Raw genomic sequence first — 22,228 nt, forward strand, 5'->3', positions numbered from 1 at the left:
ACCCCAGCAAACCCTACCTGGCTGTGCAAACCGTGGTGGAGCCTTCAGATGCAGTGGGGCGGGGGAGGCAGGAGGAGCCCACTGATCTGCCTCTGGCTTTTCTGTGGTGTGAGTGAATGACAGAGCATGGAGTCAGCAGCCAAACTGGGACCGGCCACCTGCTGGCTGCAGCAGCAGTGAGAGATCTCAGCAAATCTTTAGTGAGTTTACCTGGAAGGTCTCTGCAGGTGTAGGGGGGCCACACTCTAGCGCTCAATCCATTCCCTCCACCAGCCCTGGGCACACGCACCTGCAGAGGAAGCGGTTTCTCTGTGTACGGTCCCGTCTCAGGTGCTGCCTTTATCTTGGGTACATGTGTGACAATTAGAATTAGTTTTGGTTGTGAGTGTCAGAGAAACCCAAATAATAGTGTTTTGAGTAAGATTTACATCTATTTCTAAATGAAGTCTGGCGATAGTTAGTCCTGGTTTGTTATGGTGTGTCTGTAAGCATCAGGAATCCAGGCTCTTCCTATTTTATTGTGCCACCAATATCAAACATGGCCTTTACCTCATGGTGCAACATGGCTGCCAGAGCTCCAGCCACTATATCAGCATTGCAGCCAGCTGAAAAAACGAAGTGGGGCCTTGGCCGGGTGGCTCAGTTGGTTGGAGCTTCGTCCCATACACCAAAAAGGTGGTGGGTTCAATTCCCGGTCAGGGCACATACCTAGGCTTCAGGTTTGATACACCGTTAAGGCACATGCAGGAGGCAACCGATTGATGTTTTCCTCTCACATTGATGTTTCTCTCTGTCTCGCTCCCTCACTCTCTCTTTAAAATCAATAAAAACATCCTTGAGTGAAGATTAAAAAATAAAAGGAAGTGGGGAAGAAGAGCACACGCTGCTCCACCCCCAGTTGACAGTCACATTCATAAGTCACACAGGATACTTTTTTATGTATCCTATTGGGCAGAATTTAATCAAAAACTGCACCTTGTCTCAAGAGAAAGACATAAAAAAAAAAATGTAGTCTTTAGTCTGGGTGGTCATGTGCCAAGATTAAAATGAGGGGTCTTACTGCTGAGAAAGAAGGTGTAGGGAATATGCCAGTATAACTAGCTGTCCTTTCCACAGCAGGAGACCTGAGCGGAGGGTGCCGAATGCTGCGTGGCCCCCCCAGGCCCCTCCGGAAAGCCTGGCTGTGGGGAGCGGGGCTCTGCCTCTCCATCTGGGCCCTGCCTCCAGCTTCGGGGCTTGAGATCCCCCTTGGAGCTGTGGCGGTAGCAGCAGTGCGATCTCCCTGGGGTCTCCATCAGGGAGAGGATCAGTTTGATGATCAGGGCCAGCCACGCCATCCCAAAGAGGATCCACAGGGACACTGTGTTCTTGTACCACAGCGGGTAACTCCGAGAGGGGTCCATCCCTAGGGGAGAAGCAAGGTCAGAGGATGGAGTCTTGGGAAAGTGAGGGCCATGTTCCCCAAACAGAAATGGCCAGACATGGATTGACACGTATGAGCTGAATATGGGGAGTCTTCACTGGTCCGAGATTGCTGTCCTTGTGGTCACTTCTGTAAGAAGCCTCCCTGGATTGCCACCTTGGGTTTGGAAGCTATATTTCCTCTCTGTCTAAGGTACTCTGTGTTCCATTCCAGTGGTTCTCAAAGCGAGGTCCCTGGACTAGCAGCATTGGCACCACCTGAGAGTTTGCTAGAAACGCAAATGATTGGGCCCCACTCCAGACCTACTGATTCAGAAACCCCAGGTGGACCAAGCAGTCTGTATTTGCACAAGCTCCCCAAGAGATTCTGATGCCTGATCTGTTGTTTGCCTCTCTCTGTGTGTGGTTGTCTCATATCTGAAGGGAGGCAACTTGCCAGGACCTTTAGGAAGACCAGATGGAACCGCTGGAGTTTGTACCCCGCTTCAGTTCTTACTGGCTTTGTGACCTTTATCTGTCTGACTGCCCCTCACCTGGGAAATGGGGAAAATAATCTCCCCCATCCTGGCTTTAGGATGAAGTCCTAAATTTTTATCCCAAGGCCTCTATGTACTTCTCCAGGCCCCATTTGCACACTTCTCCCCTTTGAGTGAAAAAGCTCTGTGTACCACAGAAGTGCTGGTCTTCTTCCTATTCCTCCATCTGTCATCTTTCCTGCCCCAGGGCCTTTGCACTTGCTGTCCCCTAGGTTCGAATTCCTCTTGCCTTGGTTGTCTTCCCTTCACCCTTCAGATATCAGTCCAGATGTCAGGCCCCAGAGACTAGATGGGGCTCCTGTGCTAAAATCTCTCAGTTACTCTTTGCCTCTGGGACTCAGATTCCTCATCTATAAAGCGGAGGCAATGAGGTGTCCACCTTCTAAAACTGTTGTGACTATTATATGGGTTCATGCACCTAAAGTACTGAGAATGGTGCCTGGAAGAGTGTGGTGTATTGTTCACTGTAGTTGGGTGATGGTTTCACTCACCATTGGGTCCCCACACTGGTGTCCCCAGCACAGTCAGGACTGGATAAGTAACAGCAGAGGGAGGGGTGAATGGAGGCTGCTGTGAGGCTTTAGTTAAGTCATGTCGAGGGCCTGCTCCGTATCTTAGTTCTCCCCTCTGTCTGTTTCCTGGGGACCGTCTTTCCTCCCTCATTAGACTCCCTTATTAGACTTGGATCATTCAAAGGAAGATCTGTCTTCCTACTTCCTTGACATCTTAGCCCCCTGTCCACCTCCCATCCTGTCCTGCTGGCCCAAGACAACCTCTCTGTCCTTTCCCCCCGCGGCCAGGCCCCTCGCCTGGGCCCCAGCTTGGGGAAGAGCCTACGGTCCAGGACCGACCTCGCTGCCTGGCGGAGCGGGATTGGATTAGGGTGATTGGATTATGGGGCCACGATTCCGCTGGCCGTCCCAAATGAGATCAGCAGTGAGCCAGCTCTCCGCCCCTGCCACCCGCCAGCTCAGCTTGCTCCTGGCAACGGACGGGAGGAGGTGTTCCTCTCCACATTTATTTCATTTTTTTAGCTGAAATCATAAGTGGCAGGAGACCTGGCAGCTGGCAAGGCGCTCAACTGAGTTGCAAATGCAATTGTGGGGGCCATGAGTCCAGAGAGGAGCAGGCAGCTGGGACCTGGGGACTGCTCTTGCCACAGCCTTCGGGAAAAATGGGGCAGCTGACTGTGAAGACAACGCCCCTGTGGCTGCTGACGCAGGGACAATGGACACCCACAGTCCAGGCGGTGGGCCTCAGCATGCCCATCCAAGACAGGGGTTTGACCCTGTCCCTGGAAGATAAGGAAGGCTGAGAGACACGGGACAGAGGGAGAGAGGGCTTGTCCTCTCCCAGCTGTGGAAGATTCTGGAACACATGCGCATGAGGAGCCCAGACCTGGGAGTCTATCCTAGACCTGCCCTAGGCTTACCTGCTCTGTGACCTTAATCAACATCTTTTCCCTCTCAGGGCCTCAGTCTCCCCTGGTAGATGGGCAGTCAAGGGCTCTCAGTGCGGTCACTTTCCACAAGGCACTGAAGTGGTCACAGAAGGAACCAGAGTGAGGAGGAATCTCTGGAGAGGTGGTGGAGGGGGCGGCTCTGCCTGCTGCCCCTCTGCGTCAGGGTGGAGGGGGGCTCTGGGAGGTCGGTGCCCCATACCCCTGCCCGGCCACGCCCCACCGGGTGGCTCAGAGGGTAGCAGAGACCCTGACAGCCCTTCTCACCCCTGTAGAGGCCGCTGTGCAGATGTCACTGCCCCTCCCTCCCATTTCCAGGGTGCCCACATCTAGAGAGGGCCGCCCCCTCCTCCCCTGCCCTGCCTCAGGGGGCTGTGGGGCCTCAGGACATCCTCATGGAGAGTGCCCTCAACCCCATTAGCTCCTCCCACCAAGACCAAACTCTGGGAGCCTTGGTGATCAGTGGCATCAAGAGGCCCTCGTTGGGGGTCCCATTCTCACTTTTCTGCCATCTCCTTGCACTGGACTCTCTCAGAGAATGAAGCCTTCTGGGTTTAGGACTATCCTTGGGACAAATCCTGAGTTCATCCTCTGAGCCGTGTGTGTGTGTGTGTGTGTGTGTGTGTGTGTGTCTGTGCGCTGCAGGACCTGGCAGAGCACAACCCTGGACTGAGGCTGCTGCTGCTGGGCTGGTCAAAAGAGTTCTCAGGGAGGCCCAGGTGCAGCATGGGAGGGAGAGGGCTCACATAGGGAGGGAGGCAGGACCCAGTCACATAGCGGTGCCTGCAGGCCTAGTCATGGATTCTGTACTCCATCCTAAGACTGGGGAAAACTGAAGGTTTTCAGAGGAGCTGGGCAGGTGACATGATAGCACTTATCATTTTTAGAGATCATAAGAGCCAAGGAAGGACACAATAGAGATTGCACAAATCCATGGCACCACCGTCATCATGTTCTGTGTGATGCAACACCTCAGGGTCGTGCATGGCTCAACCTGCACAGCCAGCCATGCAACGGCCCTGCCTGGAGCAGAGGAACTGCAGTGGGAACAGAGAGGAGAGGGCAGATCCAAGAAGCACTCTGGGATTTGTGAGGGGCAGAGGTAGCCCTTGGGGCTGCTGGCCTCAGCTCTCCTCAGACACCTCTCTCTGCCCTGAGGGCAGGAGGGGAACATGGCCCAGCTGGAAGAAACCTTCCCAAGGATTTCCTTCCAGAGCGACAGCCGTCCTCCTGGGATGGAGGAATCAGGGAGGGGTAGCCTAAGGCCCCTGACACCAGACCCTTCTTCCTGGAGAGGAGAGGGTCAGGGAAGGCAACTTTGCACATAGGCTACAAGGCATTGGGGGGAAGGGTCTTAGCCACCACCTAGCCCAGTCCCCCCATTTTACAGACAGGAGCACTGAGGCCCAGAGAGGGGTTGTGAGGTGATCTGGAAAGAGTTTGAGTTTTGGAATCAAACAGATCAGAATTGATATCTCACTAGCTGTGCAATCTCAGGCAAATGGCTTGGCCTCTCTGAGCTTCAGCTTCCTCCTTAGTAAAATGGGGTGACACGCCCTGGTCAGTGTGGCTCAGTTGGTTGAAGAGTCATGTTGTACACCAAAAGGTGGAGGGTTCGATTCCCCATCAAAGGATATACCCAGGTTTCAGGTCGGATCCCGGGTTAAAGGGCCTATGGGAGGCAGCTGATCGATATTTCTCTCTCCCTCTCCCCTCTCCCCCCTCTCTAAAAAAATCAATTAAAAAATCAATAAATAAATAAATTAAATGGGGTGACTCTCATGGCCCCAGGTTGCCCAATGAACTAGCTCTGTTACTTTGGTAAAACCTCATTTCAATATTCCAGGCTGGGCTCTGTCTCCAAAGGAGTGAAGAAGGGCAGCCCCCCCCCCCCCCTTAGGGCCAGGGATCTGAATGGGTGAACAGAGCCTCTTGAGCCCAGTGTGGTGCTGGTGCCACTGGCTACTGCTCAAGCCGTGAACCTTCAGGTGTGGGAGCTGAGGGGGACGCTGAGGGTGAGCTGGTGTCCTCTACTGCCACCTGCTGGGCGTCGTCCTCAGCTTTATTATGCAAAGCTTTCTGGGGCCCTAGTCTTGCCCCATTGGGTTAAATCATGCATTAAACCCCATCTTGGGCCGGTGAGGCCACACAGCCCATTCTTGTTGGCACTCAAAGTGCGGCTGCCAATTGTTTTCCAGTGGGATCAGGGGAGGTTGGGGTTTCCTGAGTCTCTTAGACTCTCCAGCCAGACCCTTGTGGGTCCCAGGCCAGGGTCAGTGGGAAGCTTGGTGTCTCAGGGGGTAGGATGTGGTGGGGAGGAGAGACCCTGGGACAAATACAGTCCAGGGAAGGGGTCAGGGACCCCTCTATCTAGTGCGCTCCAGGAATGAGAGTTGAGCCTGTGGACACGCGAGGCCCTCCCAGTGCTTGTCAGGATGGCGGGGAGTGCTCCTCACAGCCAAAGGCACTGGTTCAAACTCTTTGGCTGGGTGACCTTAGCCTTGTCACATAACAAAGGTAGGTTTAACATGCCAAGGACCCTGTCCTCTGGATTTGGGGCCTCAAGCCCCACCGGGCCTGGCAGGCAGCAGGTACCCAGCGAACTCGCCAAGGGGCAGACGAGTGGAGGGCCACCCTCCCCGCTTGCCTCCGCTGGGGGCTCTCACCAATCACGTAGTCGCCGAAGCCCACGGTGCTGAGCGTGATGAAGGCGAAGTAGAAGCCCTCCACGTAGCTCCAGCCCTCCATGTGGGAGAAGAGCAGCGGGGGCAGCAGCAGGAAGACCAGGAGGCCCGAGAGGAGGGCGCCGGAGCCCGCCAGCCAGCGGGCCTTGGCTGGGTCCTGCGGGTGCACAAGGCACTCAGCCCCCATTTGGCCCGTCGGGTGCAGAGGCTGGGAGCAGACGGCCTGGGGGTCCTGCGCTGCAGGCAGTCGGAGGGGGCTGCCCTTGGGGCCTCTCCACCTGGCTGCGTTCTCCGGCTCCCAGCCAGGGCCTTGGTGCCTGTGTCCTTCCTGTCTACCAGGTCCCACTGTGTGTCTCCCACTGATGCTCCCCCACCGACCCCCGATCCCTCCACATCCCCACCAGTAACCCTAATTCCCAGGAGTAGTCCTGCTCACGCCATGGACCCCCCACCCTGGGGCTTCTATTCCCACCAGTGACTCTCACTGGGGGTAGTGACTGCCCTCGGCATCAGTGGCCACAGTTGCCAGCACCCCCCCTCGTTCTACGAGTGACCCCCCCTTGGCCCCTCACCTGCCAGGTTCCCCCCAGCCTGCGGGCACAGCGGTGCACACCCCGCTGCATGAGGTGCCCCAGGTGGTTGAGCATCACGAGGTTGAGGGGGATCCCCACCAGAGCAAAGAAGATGCAGAAGAGGCGGGCGGCCATCGTGCGGGGACTCAGGTTGCCGTAGCCTGAGGGGAGAGAGGGGCACACAGTTCCATCTCTGGGGGTCCCCATTCCTAACCCACTTCACACGTGGCAGCTGGTGTTCACCGAGGCCTTCCTGTCCTCTGCAGGCACCGTGCAGGGGCAAACACTCCCTCCTTCCAGATGGGGTCAGACACCGTGTTTTTCAGATTGGAAAACTGAAGCTCTAGGCGGCTCAGCAGCGTGCGTGAGCCCAAACCCGCCAAGTGTGAGAGTCTTCACTTCCTCCCTCTCTGGTGGGCAGAGGAATGGGGGGCGGCAGGGGAGGCTTTGGAGTCTCCAGCCCCTGCTCCTCTGGGATCTACTGCACCATTCAAGCTGCTGTCCCCAGGTGGCTCTGGGCACCAAAGCCGGCGCTCCTGCCCCATGCAGGGCTCCTCTAACTGGTCACCTTGCTTAGTCTAGCCTGGCCTTTCTCGAGCCCCGCTGCAGTCTGCAGCTCACCCCCTTAGGGCCCTTTCTTTACCTCTCTCCTGTCACAGGTATCAGACCTGCTTTGCAGCCTGAGGCTCCTGCCATCTCTCCTGTTCTTACTCCATCCCTCAAAGGCTCCCCCAACCCCCCAACATCTCTTGCACATCTGATTCTGTCTTGATTTCCAGAGGGCCCTTACTAACCACACCTGGACCCCTTCCCAAACCCCTGGGGAGTGAGGAGCAGAGGATGGACCATCAGGTGACCTGGGGGAGTTGGGGGGCTCTGTCACAAAGACAAGGGAAGGGGGAGACTGGGGGGAATGAAGTGTTCCTAAAAGGATTCTCTCAGCCTCTTCCATTCCCCCCGCCTCTCTCCCCTATTCTTGGTCACCACTGCCTCATCTTTCTGAAATGCAAACCTGATTATATCACCCCCCAGGTCATCATCCTGTATTATTCTTCGTGTCTGTTGGGGAAGGCCAGAGTCTCGCCCAGCCCATCACTGGCTCCCTGCTGTAAATGGTCTGGTGGAGGTGCAGCTCCCCAGCACTGTGCCGGGCTTTGAGGATAACCCACTCACTATATGAGAATGATTCTTTTCTGTGTCTGCTGCTCCTGAGGGACCTGAGCCCCTTCGGAGCAGGGCCTGGGTCTTAAATCATCTTTATATTCTCAACAGTTGACACAGGACTGACGTTCAATAGGAGCTCACCATATGTGTGTTGCATGAGTACAAGAATGAATGAATGATTTGAAAATACAGGAATGAATGTGTAAAGAGGTGAACACATGCCTTACGCCCTGCCCCATATCACTGCTTAAAGTGCCCGACTCCACACACATTTGCGTTGTATTGAAACCGGTGGCTCACACTCACCTGCCTTACTTAAGGGTCTCAGAGAGCATGGTCTCAAGAGAGGTCAAAGCACGGACTAGTTTAGAGCATGGGTTTTGGTCAGAGGCACTTCCTGGGTTTGAATCCCAGCTCTGCCCCTTGTAGGCGGTAGGACCTTGAGCAAGTGGCTTGACCTTTCTGAGCCTCTGTTTCCTTGTCCATAAAATGGGGATGTTGACAGCCACCTCACAGTGTGGTGTGGGAACGAATGGAAGCAGTGGGGGTGTCCTGCAGATGGGAATGGCAGCCCTCGAGCATCTGGTATACAGAGGGTGCTAACTAAGTGTTTGTTGCATGAATGAATAGATGAATGATTGAACTCCACTGAATCAGCTCTGGCCTGAGGCCATCAGAGGCTTCCTCTAGAGCCCTGTCCATCTCCCCTCTCGGCCTTTACAGCTTCCTCCTCTGAAGGGGGGAAGTCTCTACTGCTGGCATCCAGCAAGAGGTAAATCTCTCAGGAAACCTGTCTGCTTCCCTCCTCACCAACTGCTCCCCCTCCAGCTCTGGGTCCCCCCAGGTCCCATCCTCTGTCCCTGGGGGTCTTTTCACCCTAACCTGTGGGATGGCAGCCCTTAGATTCCAGATCTGGGAGGAGCTCCATGAATGCCTTTGGCTTTCCAAGGCTGAAATGAAATGGGTTTTTCTCCTCCCATCCTCAGCCCTCAGGTCACAGAAATGGTGGATATCAATGAAGCTCTCATCTGCCTGTTAAATGCTCGGTGGCCACAGGCCCGTCTAAGCCACCTCTCACTTCAGCATATCTCCCACCTGTCACCTCTTTCACTTTGCTAGTCCAGCCCTAAGACACTTTGCAAGGGCCCTGCAAGGTCTTCTGTGGTTGGGCTCCCCTGTACCTTCTCCAAAGTCAGTCCTCAGTTCCAATTTCTCCAGCCATCCGGTCCTCCTTACTGTTCCCCAAACATACCAGCCACACTCTACCTTAGGGCCATGCTGGCCGAATATTTCTTTCCCCAGTTATCTGCATGGATTGTTTCCTTATTTTGTTTATGTTTCTGCTTCAATGTTACCGTATCAGTGAGGACGTCAATGGGCACCCCATCTATAGTAGCCCAGCCCCCTATTACTATCGAACTCCCTTACCTGACTTTATTTTTCTCTAAGCACCTCTTATAACCTGAATATTGTCAGCCCCCCCTCGCCCCCCAGGGCAGGGACTTGCCAGTCTTGTTCACCATTGTATCCCCAGCACCTAGAACTATCTGGCCCACATCGCGTACTCAGTCTTTTTGTTAAATGGATGGATGGATAGATGAGTGGACAAATGAGCAAGCTGGGATGGACTTTACAGATGATGAACGATTTCAGGGCTCAGGCTTGTCATGAAGTGCCGTATGCATGTCAGACCCTGTTTCATTCTCGGGCTTGGAAAGTACAGTTCTTACTGGGTGCTGGTCCCAAGGTACTGGAAAGAGCAGTGTTGGGTTTCAAATTCCCAATCTGCTGCTTACTAGCGATGTGACCTTGGGGAAGTGTGCTTCTCTGTGCCCAGTCTCCTCCTCTGTGACTTGAAAATAAAAGCCTTGTCTTTGGAGGTTGGACTGTATGGACAAAATCCCAAATGTTAAAGTAGACCGTATATGTGGGGTGGGGCAGCCTCCCCCCTCCTCTGCCCTCCTTCCCGTCAGAGCTGGTTCACTTGCAGAACTGAGCGGAGAGGAAGGGACAGGGACATAGGCCAGGCTAAGCACTGGAGGGCTGCGAAGAGACAGGCTGTGAAATTCTGAATTCAGGGGGCCAAATGCAGAAGGTGTAGGAGGTGTGGGGTTCAGAGACTTAAGACCCCTACACGTGTGGCCGTGCCTCAACATCCCACCGCCTGCTGATGGATGGCATTTTTGGAATTGTTAGCTCCCGCGTAGCCCTTCTTGGTAGTCCTTCCAAGAACTGGCCTATTTAAACTAGATGGGGAGTCCTCTCGGTACGCAGGTCTGGCTCCTCTCTGGAAGGACAGAGGCTGGGATGCTGCTTTCCTCTTAGCTGGCCAGAGCCGGAGCAGGTAGCCTGGGCCACTGGCGGTGTCAGCCTGCCACCTGGTGGCGAGTCCATTGTCATGCAGGGCTGGGCTTGGCACCCGGGCAGGGGGATGGGGCCGCTTGACTTGCTCCCTGGGTCTAGAGCTGGGGGATCTAGGCTGCTCTTTACCTTCCCCTCACAGCAATTCCCAGGCACCCTCCTGGGACAAGTTCCACCTCTGCTCTCCTGAGGGCAGGGCTAGAGAAACTGCGGGGGTGAGGGGAGCAGAGGTCTGGCCCAGGTGTCCTGTACATGAGGGAGGGAGGGGGCTTGGAGAGGACAGTGATGGGTTGAAGGGGTGCCCTCCTGAGCTGAGCAGTGGCTTCCAGGAATGGCCACTTCTCCCCAAAGGCTGTTTTTAGATTTCCCATCCCCTCTTTCTCACCTCCCAACCACCACCCTTGCCCCACCATCAACTACCCCTAGGCTCAGTGTTGGGCAGATCTGGCCCAGAGCATCTTTATTCCTGTCCCGGGGAGACCCTCTGCTTCCCAAGAGCTTGTGCGAGGCAGAATCCTCCCAGAGCGGTGCTTCTCAGCCTTGCACACAGACTCTGGGGACCCTGGGAAATGCAGAACCTGACACAGTGGATCTGCTATGAGCCCGAGACTCTGCTCCCAGGTGGTGCTCACAGTGCAGGGACCATCTACTCTCGGAGTCCTGAAGGCACCGGTCCCCTGTCCCTCAGAGGGAGGCCACCCTCCCCTGCCCGCCCCACCCGCTCTTACCAATGGTGGTGATGGTGGACACGGAAAAGAAGAAGGAGCCCATGATCTCCCAGCGCCCCATGCTGGTGGTGTTGCCGAGGATGATGTCCCCACTTTGGTAGGCTTGGATGATGCCCTGGGGGAGAGGCTACAGTGACCACCAGGCTCTGTGGTATGATTAGGCGCCTGCCCCCAAATACACACACACAGGCACACCCACAAACTCATGGGCAATCCTCACAACCACTCTGAGTCCAGACTGTCCAGGGCCAGGAGGCTCTTCCCCTCCAACAGGGGCTCCCCAGGGGCAGGGACCATCATGGGGACAGCTCCCTCCCTTCTCTTTCCTCCAGAGCCCAGGTCAGGCCAGGATATCTCACTGGCTGGAAGAACACCATTCATTTTCTTCTCCGCTCACTCCCAGTCTTGCAACAAGCACTGGCCAGGCACGACATGTGGTGTTCTAGAGACACGAAGATGAAAGAGCCGTGACCTTAGTCCTCAGTGGGATGGAAACAAACAACTCTAATATGGTCCAGTCTGTGCAGCATTAAGGCGGTGCAGCTGCAGGATCCTGGGCTAGACACTCAGCTTCTCTGTGCCTCAGTTTCCCTATCTGCAAAATGGGAACACTAACAGCACCTACTTCATAGAGTTCCTGTGAGGGTTAAATGAGGTGCTAGGTGTAAAGACTTGGAACAGTCCCTGGACAGGGTACATGCCAGTGGTGGCTGTCATCATTATTGCTATGAACATAAAGCTGGAGGAATTCGGAGAGGAACGGTGTTCATTCTGATGGGGGAGGGGCAGAGGCTTAATGGAGGGGGGATGTTTTAGTTGGGCTTTCCTTGAGGGTCAGATAGGATTGTTCCCAGAGGAAAGACATTTAGCGATGGAGCAGGCTTGGCCTGCATCCCGGCACAGAGTGGTCCAGGAGGAACAGAGAAGAGATATTCAGAGGCCCAGGCCTCTGGCACTATTTGGTGTGGGTAGTAAGGGAAGCATTTAAGACGACTGTAAGCTGCGTGGATGTGAGGCCAGAAGAGGAGGGGGGGTGGCGGGAGGAGCGCCTGCTCTTGACCTTGGAGGAACTTCAGGGCTTCTGGGAAGCTGCATGTACATGCCTGCTCAGGGGGAGATCTCAGTTGGAGACACCATATCCTTGTGCCTGGGGATGAAGCCAGAGGAGGGTGAGTGAAGGTGTGAATGGGGTGGAGCAGGAGAGGGTTGGAGGGGGACATGTGCAGAGAGGGGAGCCCTGCTGGGAAGCTCGGGAACACCCACACCCACAGATGCACACGGAGGCAGCTCTCGTGGAGCACCGTCCCAGCTTCCTGGCTCTGTAGCCATGTACTTATATTAACCTCCACGAGCCTCTGCTTGTCCATCTCTAAAATGGGGGTGATAACAATGGTACCTGCCTGGGAGGCAGGTGAGGATGAACCCAGGTGATACACTGGGGACAGTGCCAGGCACACAGTGAATGCTACACAGAAACGTTTAGTCTTATTATCGCCCCATCACTGTCACCTTCCCCGGGCCCAAGGATGCTCACCTCTTCTGCAAGGGGAGTGTCACAGCCTCCAGGACCAGGCAGAGGGCTGTGCTTAGAGAAGTTTAAAGGCGGGAAGTGGAGGTGCTACATTAGACCCTCAGATAGATGGTCTTTGCCCTGGAGCTCCAGGCCCTGCTGAGGCCCAATCCAAGGGCTCAGGACTCTATCTGAACCCCAGTGCCCAAGATGCAGGCCCTGCCTTCCCAGAGGGGATTTTGGGCTAGGTGTGCCACTGTCTGGGTCCCAGGACCAAGCCAGGGCTTGGGATGTTAATGCATCGGTCAAATCCCAGCAACTCTCAGTCAGCGCCCCCTACCCTGATGTAGAGAAGACCTCTGTCCATCCTTCACGCCTGGCCTCACACCCCTTCTTTGCTTCCTCTCTGTAGGCCCCACTGGGTCCCGGACCTCTAAGCAGTCTCTGTCCTCAGGAACCCTGCGACCTCACACCCACCTAAGTCTCCAGAGCTGGGGAGGCGTGTCCAGTCCCTGTCTCCAAACTCGGGGTCAGCTAAAGAGCACCCCTGCATCCGTCCCTCCTTCTGTCAAACCCAAGTCTGCGTACTTGGAACCCTGGCACGAGTGCCTGGGCCCCATTCCACCAACAACCTGGACAAGAGCGCCCCGAGATACCCCCTCCCCCTCCCCTCCCCTCCCCTCCCCTCCCCTCCCCTCCCCTCCCCTCCCCTCCCCTCCCCTCTCCCCTCCCCTCCCCTCCCCCTCCCCTCCCGGAGCCTGACTGTCAAACGCATCCTTAGACGCCGCCCAGCGCCCCCTGCCGCCCCCGCCCCTATTTCTCAGGTTTGCTCCCGGGCTCTCTCTGCGGAAGGTGCCAGGCGTGCCCTTCAGTCCTTCCCCCGCGGTCCGACCCAACACAGCGCCGTGGGTCCTAGTTGGACCGGGTGCCCCACCTCCCAGGCCGGCCGCGCCCTGCCCCAGTTCTGGCTCCTCGCAGCGGCCCTGGCAGCTCCTGACCCCGGGAAGCGCGCCCCCTGCGGTCCTCAGCCCCGAATCCGGTGTGTGCAGCACGAATCTCTCCCCACGGGGCGGGGCACGCCCTCCAGCCCCCAAAGGACTCACGGCGCCGCCCTGCGCGCTCCCCTCCCGGGAGCAGAGGGACTTGCCCTGGCCGCGAACCCCCCCCCCCCCACTAGAGGCCCCGGTCGTCCCCGCGTCCATCCCCGCCACCCTTTTGGAGAAGCGTCCCGGCGTTTCCCTGCCCGGAGCCAGGCGGTGCCCGTCGCCCTCTGCCCGCCACCCCGCGCGCCCCTGCCGGGCCCTCCCCGCCGCGCCCCGCCGGCCCCGCTGCTCCCTGACCCGGATCATCGAGTCCAGCGCCGGGCCGTCCAGACACGTGAAGTTGCGCAGCAGCGCCCACTTGTCGCGCTGGAATCTCGCCTTGGAGTCCCGCGCCGCGGGGCTCTCCAGCATCCAGAACACGCCGGTGCCCAGGCCCAGGTAAGCCAAGTAGGCGAGCAGCAGGAGCACCGTGCCTGGCACCGCGCAGCGCTGGGCCCTGCCCCCCGACGCCGCGCGGGCTCGCGGTCTGCACATGGTGGACAGACGGGGCGGCCGGGCCGAGGCGGGAGGGAAGGGCCACCCGCTCTGCTGGCCCCTGCACTGGCCAACAGCTGCTTGTGCTCAGTTTTCTCAGCAGAGGAGGCGTGCTGGACAGCCGTGCCCCACCCTGGGCCAGGATCCAATCCCAGGGACAAAAGAGGGCCCAGCTGTGGCCCCGCCTCGAGTGTGTATGGAGTGCCCACCCCCAGGCCCGGCTCAGGGAGAAGGGAAGGGCTGCTGGGTGATGCAGGCTCTTGAGAAGGAAGGGCCCAGAGCCCTCGGCTGTTCTGTAACAGACAGTGGGAGGGACTCCTGGAGACCACACTCAGGGAAGAGAAAGCAGAAGCCAAGTTTATTTTCTTAGGGCCCCTGCCTAATCCCTTGGGCCCCGGGACCATCTCCAAGGACTTGCTGCCTGTGAAGTCCTTCCTGGATCTCTCACACCATCACATCATCTTTGTGTACCCAAAGATGAGGACCCCAGCTGATGACTTGTCCATGAGGTTGGGAGGTGGAAGAGCCTGGACCGGTAGGCTTGTCCATTCCCTACTTCTGAAGAGGCCCCCTAACTCCCTCCTCTTCCCAGAATGGAGAAGGGTCCTGGGTAGGGAGGGAGTCCCCAGGGGTCCCCAGCTTCAAATCAGGACACCCTAGGATGTAACCTGGGTCTCGCTGCTGTAGATCCTGCCCTGGGTGTCCCGCCTGGAGCCTCCTCTGCATCACAGCCTCGCCTCAGGCCCGTCCAGAGGTCCCTGGCCACTTACGGGCCTGCCTTGCTGCTGGGGTTGAAGTAGGGGTTAAGTTTGCAGTCCTTGGTGAGGCTGTGCCTTGGGATAGGCTGGTCTAAATCTCTCCTTTCCTTCCTGCCAGAGGTGTCGCCATCTGGCAGGAGAAAGGCCAGGACAGCAGAGCTTGTTCCCGAGGGGAGGCTGTGCCTCCATGGAGCTCATTTCCTGGAAGTCTCCTGGGATCTGCTGGCTCCGTTTTCCCAGGAAAACATGTTTGGAAAGGCTCTTAAGAAGACAGGAGCCCAGAGTGGATGGTGGGATCAAGGGGTGCCCTGTGGGGGGTGAGCCAGGGGAGACCATGTCCAGGACAGTGGGTGGGACAACCAGGACCCCTGGGTCTTGTTCATGGACAGCTCTAGCGCTCTTGGCAAGGGGAACTGCCGAGTTCCCGTCGGTGCAGCTCCCTGAGCGCAGGGATCCTCTCTGCACCAAGATGCTCCAAAGTCCCTGCTGCTCTTCTTGACCTCCCTGCCGGCGGTTCCCATGGGCTCCCTGGTCTGCCCTTGTCACAGCATTTTGGGCACTGGGTTGGGGTTGCCTCTCTACTTGGCTAGTCCTGCCATTCAACTAAATGCACATGGTGGGCAGGAGCTTTCTTTGTTGTACCCCAGAGCCTGACACAGTGCTTGACACATAGTGGGGCCAGGCCAGTGAACACTGTGCATGGATCAGTGAGGCGAAAGTAAAGGCACCCTTTGTTTGCGCTCCTGTATGAGGTCTCCTGGGAGGGGCTGCGAGGAGGGCATGGGGATTTGGCCACAGTGATCCATGTCTGGTCACCTTTGAGGGGAAAAGGGCAGGGGCTGTGGAACAATGACACGCATCTGGCTTCACACACATCTGTTGTTGATCCTGTCTCGACTCGACATTTCCTTTCTGGTGCTTTCTTGGATACTCCTGCCTCATTTCTCTCTCCAGTGAGCTCCTGATACCAGCCCTGGCTGGGAAATGAGTGGATTGGGAGAGGAGGTGGGGAGAGAAATCCAGAGAGCATATGGGCTGGGCTAGGGAAGCTGAGAGGGGCTCCTGGGGCCACTGGGGGGCCTCATGCAGAGATAGGGATCTTCTGAGGTCTGGAGAGCCCATTGGTCTCAGCGACTCCCCCTTCCTTGAGGCCGAGGCCCCTGCTGAGCAGCCAGAGCTGGGAGCACCTGTGCAGAAGCAGGGGACCTAATGGGAGGACCAGCGCCAGCCATGCCAGGCCCAGGATGATCCAGATGGCCGCCAGGCTCCGGTACACCGAGATGTAATGCTTGCTGGGGTCCGTGCCTGGCAGGGAAGGGAGATGTGATAAATTCCAGGGGACTGAGGCCACAGCCTCCCCAGGTGCCACAGGGGCCCTGCCAGCCTCCCCATAACAAGAATCAGCAATGGAGGTGTCTGGGGAAAGGGTGGTGGGTCCCAGACCAGTAGCTTCTGAGGCTGTTGTGAGAATCCACAGCAGCCTCAGAAATCATTCATCTCCTCCAAAGAACCAGGGGCTATCTGATCCTCAGTAGTTACCCCTGCTGACATCTCCCCACCCCCCCGATCCCGGTGTCCCTGACCCTGAGATATGTGAGGCCTCATTCTCACCAACAACATAGTCCCCAAAGCCGATGGTGCTGAGAGTGATGAAGGCAAAGTAGAAACCCTCACTGAAGCTCCAGCCCTCCACATGGCTGAAGACCATGGTTGGAAAGACGAGAATGACCAGTGTCCCCAGCATCAGGAACAGGGCCAGGCCCAGGATCTGCAGCAGCTGGAGAGAGGGAGGGAGTCCATCTCTGAGTCCACTTGGAAGACCCCAGAACTGTACAGGGGGGCAAGGGGAGTCTGAGGAAAATTTGGGAGTGGGGCTGGGTCAAGGCCAGGTCCCTTCTCTGCCCTGCATTCCTTTGGGGTGGGCCTGGATCTGTGTGTGTGGGATCTTGCCCAGGTCAGGAAAGATTCAGTCAGAGGCACTGCATTAGTGGGTCAAGTTGGAATTTGGAGATTCCTTTGGGCTGGGGAATCCGCTTGTACAGTGCCCCATGGACTCAGATCTAGGACAGAGGACTGTCACTGAAGCATCCCAGACTCCTCTACACCCCTGTCCTCCCAGTGTGCCTGGCTTTGCAAAGGGCTGGCCAGTGGGGTGGGCACTGGCGCTATGCTGGGTGGCCTGGAGTTTATTGGAGTTCTGTGATGACCATGGAGGTGTGCCTTGTTGACCAGCTGTCAGCAGGTGGCATCCAGCTGTCGGTTCCTTCAGGATGTATGGCAGCTACAGGAACTGCCTGGCCTGAGGGCACACCTTCCCAGGGGGGCTACCCCGTGCCTAATACAAGCAGGGGTATAAGGCCCTGGTTGTTTCAGCCCGCTGCGGGGACAACTCTGACGGCCTGCACATGCTGCAGAGCTTCGTGAGGGGCTGGCCAAGTCTTTGCCCAGCCCACATTGCATTCAGCCTCTCCCTCTGCCCAATCCTTTCCTTCCACCGGTGCCTACCTAGCACCTGCTTGCCACACTGTCTCAGTGTCTGCTTCCAAAGGATCAACCTGCAACAGATTCTGTCACAGCGGGGCTGAGGGAGGGAGGGGCTCTACCTGGGAGCGTCGGGGCTGGTCCTCCCACCTCTCAGGTGTGGTCAGGTGGCCATGCAGCCCTGTGCCCAGGTGGTTGAGGAAAATCACATTGAGTGGGATGCCCACCAGAGCGTAGAAGACACAGAAGACCTGGCCCGCCTCGGTGCTGGGTGCCAGGTTCCCATATCCTGCAGGGGAGGAGAAGTGGGTAAATGGCGGGGGGCGGGGGGGAGTTCAGAACTGCCCCCCCACAGGCTCCAGCAGAGGCTGGTGGTCTTCTACCACCTCTAGGGGGGAGGAGGGGAAGCTCCCCTGATCTCATGAACACTTTTCTCATTCTCTGCTAGGATGTTCCCTGTTTATAAGACTCCTGCTTGTCTCTCAAGGCCCATCTTAAATGGCACTGCCTCTAGGAAGCCCTCCTGACTGCCACCTTCCTCCTCCCTACTAGGTGTGATTTCCCATAGTGCTTTGTGTCATTCCTACCTAATTACCTACTTTGCCTTGCACTGTTGTTTCTGGTGTGTTTATATTGTCCCTCTTCCTTGGATTGGAAGCTCCTTGAGGGCTGAGTCTGGGTCTGATCCAAGTTTCTATGTATCCTCCCTACCCCCACTCCTTCCTCTGTCTCCCATGTCATCAGAGCTCAAAGAAGGTGTTGGACTTAACTGGCCTTAATTGAATGGTTGGGGGAGACTTAATTGGCCTTAATTGAATGGATGGGGTTAGTGGGGGTCTGGGATTTCCTTGCAGGAGGCAGAGTGGGTTTTATGGCTGAGGGGTATATTGGACACTCTCAGTGTCCTGTCCCCTTGGAACACCTGGGATAGCACCTGCAGCTTTGTGGACAGTTCTTGTGCACACAGATGACTTCCCTCCCCAAGTCCCTGCATCTCTCTGTACCTGAGAGACTTTTCTGGCCGCTGGAGTTCACTTAATCTGTGGTCGGGTCCAAAATGCTGGAGAGTTAATTCATCCAGGATTCGCTCTCAACCAGCCAGGGCAGGACTGGGGAGACAAATATCCCTGCTTTCTTGCCCCTCGCAGGGACTGTTCTGAGAATGGGCTCTCCCTAGCCGCTCAGAGGATCCCCAGAGGGGGTGAGCCCAGCTGCCCTGCCCAGTAGCCCGTTCACTGATGCAAACTTCACTGCCTTTTCTCCCTGTTTCACTTTCCCACTTCTCTGCTAGTGCTTCCTGGAATCATCTCCTAGATGAACTACATCTTTGTCTCAGCATCTGCTTTTGGGGAACCCAAACCTCGACAGGGGAAGCCCTCTTCACCCGATCTTTTACCTATGGTGGTGACCACTGTGCCTGCAAAGAAGAAACTGCTGCCGAAGTCCCAGTTGCTGGGGTTGGTGGAGTTGCCTTTGGGGTTCACGCCCTTCACCCAGGCTTCCAAGATGACCTGTGGAGTGGCAGGAGGAGGGAGCTGACGGCACCAGCTGGAGCTCAAGTTCTCAGCAGGGTGCTTTTGTGTCACCTCATTTAATGAGATTCTTAGTCTCATTTCCATTTCATGGAAAAGGAAACTAAGGCTCAGAGTGGCTACTTGCCCAGGGTCATTCCAAAGTCCGTTCTCTTGTCCAGGACTGACTGCAGTGTGGGCTGTGAGCATGGGCTGGGGGAGGGGAATGGGCCTAAGGAGGCAGAAGATGCTTAAGGAACGGACCAGGTGGGAGACGCTGCCGGTGACCAACAGGGTGAGATGCAAATGAGTTGTTAGGATGATGGGAAGATTTCAGGTTGCATGTTCCTGGAAGGGTTTGCTTGGGAACACAGCGTATGGGGTCCGTCAGGAAGGCATGGGGTTGCCCTCCCATGGGGCTGATGGTTCCCTGTGCGGCCAGGTGAGCTGGTAGTCTTGCTCTTTGCTGCCCCCTAGTGAGTGTTAGCCCAGGCCTACAAGAGAAATTCCATCAGAGGCCAGGGCAAAGGTCTGTGTGTGTGTGTGTGTGTGTGTGTGTTAAGTGTGTGATGCTTTGTGTGTATGTGGGTGTTGAGTGTGTGTTTACAGAACCTGAAGGCTCAGACCTAAACCCTTCCGCCCCTGGGCCCAGCCCTCTTGGATATGGGCAGGGCTCCCTCCCCCATCTGCTCCCAGACCCCCTCCCTTGTAGCTGTGAATTGTGCCAGGGCAATGGCACAGCCTGGCCACTTGGTAGAGCCCCAAAGGCAAGTGGGAGGCAATGGAGGAGGGGACAGCTCTGGCTTCGTTCCTGTGGGAACCATGTCCCCACTGGCTGGGTGAGTGAGCTCTGGCCAGGGTGGGGCATCCTGACACAGGCTGTCTGCTGCTTCTCACTTTGACAGAACTGACCTCTTCACATGTGAACTTTGGCTTCCCTCTCTTTCCCACACACCCTGACATGCCAGGATGGAACATTTTGGAACATACCCTCTCCCTGGAGACCCTCCCTCTTGGGAGCAGCACTTGCCCTGGACCCCAGCTCTCCCCACTCTGACGTTCTCCATCCCCCGGAGGAGGGGCCTTGATGTCTGCGAGGGTGCCCAGTGGGGCGCCAATGCAGACCTTCTGTCCCTCTCTAAGAATCCATGGTGGAGAAAGGCAGACACTTAGTCCTGTGAACCTGGGCACAGCTTCATTTCCTGACGGAGTTGGCCCTTAATACTGCACATAGGGTGTTTACAGCTTTTTCCCTTGTGATCTGAGCATTAATGTGCGTTCTGGAGTCTCATCTCAGAATTCTGCTTCTCAGCTAAACATCCCCTGGCAAGTGAGGCCCCTCCTCAGGAGGCTGAGGACTTGAGGGATGTCCTGGCTCCCTCAGGGCTGTAGTCAAGGCTGTGGCCTCCCTGCTCTGTTTGCAGAGCCACCAACACTTCCCACAACCTCTGGCTCCTGGGTTTTGCCTCTAACCCAGGGCTGAGGGAGCAGGAGGTTCCAGGGCCTCCAGGGCCCCTCTCTTACCCCCATCCCCCAACCCCCTCTCCACCTCCTGGAGTCTATAGAGGCTCCCAAATCCTTTCTAGTCCTGATGTGGGTGCTGTGGCCCAGCCCTGTGCTGCTGAGGAGCAAGGATGTGAAGCCTCAGGCTGGAGGCCTCATTTCCTGGAGGAAGGGGCCTGGGCAGGTCTCTCACAGCCCACCCACTCTCTAGGTCAGCTGTTGTCCATCTCAAGTGGGCATCGGCGTCACCTGGAGGGCTTGTCTGTCGCCTGCCGGCCCCGCCTCCAGAGTTCCTGACTCAGTGGGTCTAAGGCAGGCCCAATCACTGGTGTTTCTAATGAACTCCAGGTCTGGGGCCCACACTTTGAGAACTGCTGCTCTCGGCTGTATCCTGCCCAGGCACTTGTGCTAATTTGTGTGGTGAAGAGCAGCTGACCTGGGTGCGAATTCTATCTCTACCACTAACTGTGCAACCTCGGCCAACATACACCACCTCTCTGTGCCTCAGTTCCCACCTACAAACTGGAGATAGTGATAATGTAGGTGATTATGAGAAAACACATATAAAACCTTGGGCCCATCATGGTGACCCTGTTCCCCACTGTTTAAGGCACATTGTAAATGCTCGGCAAATATCAATGATCACTGTGCTTGTGTCTCTGTGGTGGATGCTGTCATTCACTCCGGCCCTAGTCTCGAGCGCACTTACCTTCCCCAGCAGCACCGTGCTTTGCCTTGTCTCTTGCAGGGAGCGTTTTGGGAGTTTGTGTGGGAAGCAGAAGGGGCCCAGGCAGGGGTGACCTGCTCTGCCATCAGAGAGCCTCCCAGGGGCACGGTGCTGGTGGAGCTCAGTCGCCCTGGCCACTACTCGCCAAGCCCAGCTCCAGGTGGCTCCTGGCCGGGGAGGGCCAGCATGGCGGCTCCTGACCTTTATCTGTGTCTCCCACCCGAAGCTGCAGCTGCCACCGCCCCGAGTGTGGTCAGCACAGGGACATTAGCTGGGAGAGGGCAGAAGGAACGTGGCCCTGGGCTGGGGCTGGGAAGTGCAGAGTGGGGGAGAAGGGATTTGCACAGCGTGGGTAATGCCAATACTCCAATCATGGGTATACAACAGGGGGCAACTTAGAAAGTGTGGTCAGTTTGCTGTTGAAAGTCTGCAGCACAGATATGATTACTCTCACCTTCTAGGTGAGGAAATTTGGGACCAGAGAGGTCAAGTGAGTTGCCCCATGTCACAGTGATCCAGTTTTAGACCTGGATCTAGGTCACCCCTGGCTCTGTTCCCGCCCCCTCTGCTTCCAAACAAGGCTTCGGCCCCTGGGTTGTGGACCTGGACCGGCCACGAGAACCCCCATTCTACACCCTCCCCCCCCCAGCAGCATCTCCCCTTCACCTGCACAAACTGCTCCAGGGCCCGCTGGTCCAGGCAGGTGTAGTTCTCCAGGAAGCGCAGCTTCTCAAACTGAAACTGGTCCCTGGACTGAGCCTCTGCCTGCTTCTCCAGCAGCTGGAAGACGGTGGCTCCGAGCAGCAGGTAGCAGACGTAGGCCAGCAGCAGGGGCAGCACCCGGCTCCCCCAGCAGCTGCGGAGCCCAGGACGGGGCATGGCGTGGCCCCCACTCTGCCCGGGCCGCAGGGCCGGCTTCGGGAGGAGAGCTGGGAAGTGCCTGGGGGACCTGCAGCCAGCCTCCCGCCAGCCTCGCCCTCCTCGGCACAGGTGTCTGCAGGCCCGGATTCTGTTTGAACAGTGCGGCTCAGCTTGGATGCACTAAGTGCAGTGAGTGCAAACAGGCCTGCCACCCCCACTGGCCTCTTTTTTCCATGGAGAGCAGCAAGTGGCAGGGACCCCTCAAATAGATCTGCTGGGTAATCCTGAGGTCATCGTGTCTCGCCCTCTGCCTGCAAGCTGTTTGGGTGTTTCTGAGCCAAATCTGATGCTCTACCCACTCTGCCCAGGCCCGA

The 22,228-nt window shown here is 57.0% G+C and overlaps 2 protein-coding genes across 2 annotated transcripts; both read right to left on the reverse strand.

Moving 5' to 3' along the window:
- Positions 1 to 1,097: 1,097 nt before the first annotated feature.
- On the reverse strand, positions 1,098 to 14,013 carry KCNK17 (potassium two pore domain channel subfamily K member 17). Its single transcript, XM_016223694.2, has 5 exons — positions 13,777 to 14,013; positions 10,927 to 11,041; positions 6,674 to 6,834; positions 6,084 to 6,258; positions 1,098 to 1,405 (listed from the first exon to the last, which is right to left on the reverse strand). Exons 1-5 carry the CDS (start codon positions 14,011 to 14,013, stop codon positions 1,098 to 1,100), a joined length of 996 nt encoding a protein of 331 aa, XP_016079180.2.
- A 1,839-nt stretch (positions 14,014 to 15,852) lies between these two features.
- KCNK16 (potassium two pore domain channel subfamily K member 16) lies at positions 15,853 to 21,872 on the reverse strand. The gene is made up of 5 exons (XM_016223695.2): positions 21,660 to 21,872; positions 18,649 to 18,763; positions 17,375 to 17,541; positions 16,383 to 16,548; positions 15,853 to 16,076 (listed from the first exon to the last, which is right to left on the reverse strand). The coding sequence occupies exons 1-5, from the start codon at positions 21,870 to 21,872 to the stop codon at positions 15,853 to 15,855; spliced, it is 885 nt and encodes a 294-aa protein (XP_016079181.2).
- Between the last annotated feature and the right edge of the window lie 356 nt (positions 21,873 to 22,228).

This window comes from Miniopterus natalensis, chromosome 5 (assembly GCF_054644295.1).
Source record: "Miniopterus natalensis isolate mMinNat1 chromosome 5, mMinNat1.hap1, whole genome shotgun sequence".
In the NCBI taxonomy this organism is placed as follows: Eukaryota; Metazoa; Chordata; class Mammalia; order Chiroptera; family Miniopteridae; genus Miniopterus; species Miniopterus natalensis.

What these genes read in the sequence shown, in the direction of transcription:
- KCNK17 (XM_016223694.2), bottom strand. Translation starts at nt 14,013, where the DNA reads ATGTGCAGACCGCGAGCCCGCGCGGCGTCGGGGGGCAGGGCCCAGCGC. An exon ending in CGCTGGACTCGATGATCCGG is followed by an intron (nt 11,042 to 13,776) that starts GTCAGGGAGCAG and finishes CCTCTCCCCCAG; the next exon opens with GGCATCATCCAAGCCTACCA. An exon ending in CTTCGGCGACTACGTGATTG is followed by an intron (nt 1,406 to 6,083) that starts GTGAGAGCCCCC and finishes CTTCTCCCCTAG; the next exon opens with GGATGGACCCCTCTCGGAGT.
- KCNK16 (XM_016223695.2), bottom strand. Translation starts at nt 21,872, where the DNA reads ATGCCCCGTCCTGGGCTCCGCAGCTGCTGGGGGAGCCGGGTGCTGCCC. An exon ending in CCCTGGAGCAGTTTGTGCAG is followed by an intron (nt 18,764 to 21,659) that starts GTGAAGGGGAGA and finishes GCCACTCCACAG; the next exon opens with GTCATCTTGGAAGCCTGGGT. An exon ending in ACCAGCCCCGACGCTCCCAG is followed by an intron (nt 16,549 to 17,374) that starts GTAGAGCCCCTC and finishes CCCTCTCTCCAG; the next exon opens with CTGCTGCAGATCCTGGGCCT.